A 5,000-nucleotide genomic window follows, 5' to 3' on the forward strand; every position below is an offset into this window, starting at 1 on the left:
GTACTGGTGTAGTGGTGTAGAGGGAGACTGGTGGAGTGGTGTAGTGGTAAACTGGTATAGTGGTAGACTGGTGTAGTGGTAGACTGGTGTAGTGGGAGACTGGTGTAGTGGTGTAGTGGTACTGGTGTAGTGGTGTAGAGGGAGACTGGTGGAGTGGTGTAGTGGTAAACTGGTATAGTGGTATAGTGGTTGTGTGGTGTGGTGGTAGACCAGTGAGTAGTGTAATGGTAGATGTGGCCACATAACTCCGAGGATCCTGGTTTTGATTCCTGAAAGTGACAGCTCTCAACGCGTATGTCCTTCAGCACACAGTGAATCCCCAAATATACTGACAGATATTCACCATAGGCCTGTCTGGGAAAGAGAATAAGATAAATGAAGACTTATGAGTGGTATATGAAAATGAATATGGAAATGTATGAATCTATGATCACACAGACCAGGTAGGGGTATCTGCAGTGATACAGTGAAGAAGAGGTCATGGGTATCGCTGTGACTTTAAGGGTACAGATTTGCCAAAGCTAATTCCTGAAAAGAGATGCATACACATTTTTTTTTTTTTTATTATCGTTAGCTAAAGAGCAGGTAAAATAACCAGAGAAAAAATGATCCAAAATCCTAATGAAATTAGAAAATAAACAAACAGACAAAACATAATGAACACAGTAATGATATGTAGAGTCAGTTAAGTTCTGTCATTCCTATTATCCCTACTGTGTGTATTAAACGACTGAATTCCCACTGGGCTCTGAAAACAACAGTTTCCCTCTGAGATGAGAAGAAGATTACGATGTGTTTGTCTGTTCAGAGCCTCATTCAGAGACAGGAGCATCACACAGGGGTTTTAACGTGAGACGACCAGTCATCTGTCTGTCCACTTCACACACAACCAGAGAAGGTTGGTCTCTCACAGGAGCAAACACCACTAATTATCTCTTTATTATAGGCATGTGTCTGACTCACCACATTACAGTGTGTTAATGACAGTGGAAACGTCAGAGCGGATTCCCCAACCCTCTGCTCAGGCCCAGCACTGGCTCCTCTGAACTGCATCACCATTCATCTCAGTCAGTCTCACACAGATTAAACCTATCCAGTCAACACACACACACACACACACACACACACACACCTCTCCAACCCACTGCCCCGAACAGCTCCCACACTGACCTCTGACCTCACCATCTTACTACCTGTCACTCACTCTGAGTGAGCAGAAAGGTCCAAGGTCAAGATAACTGCAGTGCTTTCAGATGACAATTAATCAATCTCTCTCTCTCTCTCTCTCTCTCTCTCTCTCTCTCTCTCTCTCGGTTTTGTTGCTGCCTGAGATCAGTTCAATTCTTAGCACAGTGGGAAATAGCAAACCATACGGGTATTCAACAGGCAGTTCAGTTCAGTTATGCTGTGTGCTCTAGTTTGTATGAGGGACCAGTGTAAGAGGGACAGAATGACAGCTTGACCCAGTGACAGAATGTCATTCTGCAGGAGAATTGTCTTGTGTGTCGGCACAGAACAGAAACACACACATACACTCACACACACACACATACGCATACACACACACACACACACTCACACTCACACTCACGTACACACACACACACACACACACACACACACATACACACACACTCACACACACACACACACACACCCCATATATATAAAGGCTTGGGTGGTCTTTGGGACTTTCTCTGACTCCACTTTGAAGAACTGTATCCTGTTACACATGACTGCATTCTCTCTGCATGTGAAATGCTTTATGCATTTTAACATGCAGAGATGCAGAAAGAAAACAGGCATGCGTAGTGAGTCGCACACACTCTCACACACACACACACACACACACACACACACACACACACACAAATCTCCCCCAGACCTTTGGGCTGCAGTTTGCAGAAACTGAAGATTTGTGAATATAAATGTAATGAAAGGATACTTCTGCCTGGTTCAGCCCTGTTACACACTACAGCAGGTTCAGCACTGTTACACACTACAGCAGGTTCAGCACTGTTACACACTACAGCAGGTTCAGCCCTGTCACACACTACAGCAGGTTCAGCACTGTTACACTACAGCAGGTTCAGCCCTGTCACACACTACAGCAGGTTCAACACTGTTACACTACAGCAGGTTCAGCCCTGTCACACACTACAGCAGGTTCAGCACTGTCACACACTACAGCAGGTTCATCACTGTTACACACTACAGCAGGTTCAGCACTGTCACACACTACAGCAGGTTCAGCACTGTCACACACTACAGCAGGTTCAGCACTGTTACACACTATAACAGGTTCAGCACTGTTACACACTACAGCAGGTTCAACACTGTCACACACTACAGCAGGTTCAACACTGTCACACACTACAGCAGGTTCATCACTGTTACACACTACAGCAGGTTCAGCACTGTCACACACTACAGCAGGTTCAGCACTGTCACACACTACAGCAGGTTCAACACTGTTACACTACAGCAGGTTCAACACTGTTACACACTACAGCAGGTTCAGCACTGTCACACACTACAGCAGGTTCAGCACTGTTACACACTATAACAGGTTCAGCACTGTTACACACTATAACAGGTTCAGCACTGTCACACACTACAGCAGGTTCAACACTGTTACACACTACAGCAGGTGCAGCACTGTTACACACTACAGCAGTAAATTTGACTCATTCCAGTAAGAGTTTGTTCTTAGTGAGATCTAGCCCAGACATGAGAAGGATTACACACACACACACACTTTAACACTGCTTCCTTAAGAAGGATCTCATAATTACATACAGTGGACATACAAAAAATAAAAAAAGCTCTACCTGATACATTTAAAAATCTCTCTCTCTCTCTCTCTCTCTCTCTCTCTCTTTCTCCTTCTCCCTCTCTCTCTCTATCTCGCTCTGTCCTCCTCAGGTATGGGAAGATCGTGTCGACCAAGGCGATCCTGGACAAGAACACTAACCAGTGTAAAGGTAAATCTGTCAAACTGTCTTCATACATTTAGCTGCTCTCAGTCCGTGCGACCTGGATTACCATAGACAAGTATAATATCACTGCTGGTGCTGTAGCATGTGTAATCTGATTTCTTATATATGCTTATGGCTGTGGTATAATGTGTGTGGTAATGCCGTGTAGCCCCATGCGTGATGTGGTTGTGTGTAAACTGTGCTGATGACTGTATAGACTCCATCGGCTGGCCCTTTACGTCCGGGTCCTGTCCCAGTGACTCCCGTCTCTGTCTGAGTCCCCAGACACTTCACTGGTGTTGACCTTTCTTACAAGGCTATTTTAACAACCTACAGGTCTGCAGGTCCACAGAGAAACAGAAAGAAAGGAAGAAAGAAAGGAAGGAGTGAAGGCAGAATAAAACGACATGTTGTGAAAGTGTGTATGCCCAGTGGTGTGTGTGCCTCCTCCACTTAAGCTCTATTGAAGTTGAGTCGATAGTTTTGATCGATTTTTGCAGCATCTGTGCTTTTTCTCTGGAACAGTTCAAGGTGAAACTGGCTGAAACGCTACTCTCATAACAACACAACCAGTAATGTGTGTGTGTGTGTATGTGTGTGTATGTGTGTGAGTGTGTGAGTGTGTGTGTGACTGTGTGTGTGTGTCTGTGTGTGAGTGTGTGTGTGTGTGTGTGTGTTGTGTGTGTGTGTGTGTGTGTGTGTGTGTGTGTGACTGTGTGTGTGTGTGTCTGTGTGTGAGTGTGTGTGTGAGTGTGTGTGTCTGTGTGTGAGTGTGTGTGTGAGTGTGTGTTTGCATACATGCATGTCTTTGTCATGTCATGTGTGTGTCAGCAGTTAGTTAGGTGTGTATCTTTCTCTTCAGCGGTTGACTCTGCTTTGACTCTCTTAGATCACATGGTTTGGATTCACACTGCGATACAAATGTGGTGCAGATTAGACCTGAAAAGATACGGCTCCATCTTTTTGCAGCTCATACTGTTCTGGGTTAATTTACGTATGTGGAATTTAATCATCTTAAACTGCAGTGCAGTGCACCAGAGTCTCCTATATCCCTTCATCCAGTCTGTCTTTCACATTATTCGATAGCTACAAGTGCCAAGTATAGTAACAGAAACAGACAAACAGATAAACAGACACACAGTCTATAGTAACAGAAACAGACAGACAGATAAACAGACACACAGTCTATAGTAACAGAAACAGACAGACAGATAAACAGACAGACAGGTAAATGTATAGACAGTCTATAGTAACAGAAACAGACAGGCAGATGAACAGACAGACAGATAAACAGATACACAGTCTATAGTAACAGAAACAGACAGACAGGTAAATGTACAGACAGTCTATAGTAACAGAAACAGACAGGCAGATGAACAGACAGACAGATAAACAGACACACAGTCTATAGTAACAGAAACAGACAGACAGATAAACAGACAGACAGGTAAATGTACAGACAGTCTATAGTAACAGAAACAGACAGGCAGATGAACAGACAGACAGATAAACAGATACACGTCTATAGTAACAGAAACAGACAGACAGATGAACAGACAGACAGATAAACAGATACACAATCTACAGTAACAGAAACAGACAGACAGGTAAATGGACAGGCAGATAAACAGACAGACAGAGACATTGTATGGATGGGATGTGGGTCTTGCTCTGAATGAAGAGAGGTGTATGTGTGTCTGTGTGTGTGTCTGTGTCAGCGTGTGTGTGTGAGTGTGTGTCAGCATGTGTGTGTATTTGTGTGTGTGACTGTGTGTGTGTGTGTGTGCGTATGTGTGTGTGTGTGTGTGTCTGTGTCAGCGTGTGTGTGTGAGTGTGTGTCAGTGTCAGGGTGTGTGTGTGTGACTGTGTCAGTGTGTGTGTGTCTGTCAGCATGTGTGTGTATTTGTGTGTGTGACTGTGTGTGTGTGTGTGACTGTGTGTCTGTGTCAGTGTGTGAGTGTGTGACTGTGTCAGTGTGTGTGTGTGACTGTGTCAGTGTGTGTGTATGTCGGTGTCTGTGTG

At 44.4% G+C, this 5,000-nt stretch overlaps 1 protein-coding gene across 1 annotated transcript in view; it reads left to right on the forward strand.

The window, feature by feature from the left end:
• The window catches only part of LOC115825157 (RNA-binding motif, single-stranded-interacting protein 3-like), a 141,135-nt gene that overhangs the window by 33,196 nt on the left and 102,939 nt on the right, over nt 1–5,000 (forward strand). The window contains exon 3 of the mRNA XM_030788952.1: nt 2,926–2,984. Coding sequence (XP_030644812.1) covers nt 2,926–2,984 — 59 coding nt within the window. The remainder of the gene's footprint in view (nt 1–2,925; nt 2,985–5,000) is intronic.

The sequence above is a fragment of the Chanos chanos genome, chromosome 12 (genome assembly GCF_902362185.1).
Source record: "Chanos chanos chromosome 12, fChaCha1.1, whole genome shotgun sequence".
Taxonomy (NCBI): domain Eukaryota; kingdom Metazoa; phylum Chordata; class Actinopteri; order Gonorynchiformes; family Chanidae; genus Chanos; species Chanos chanos.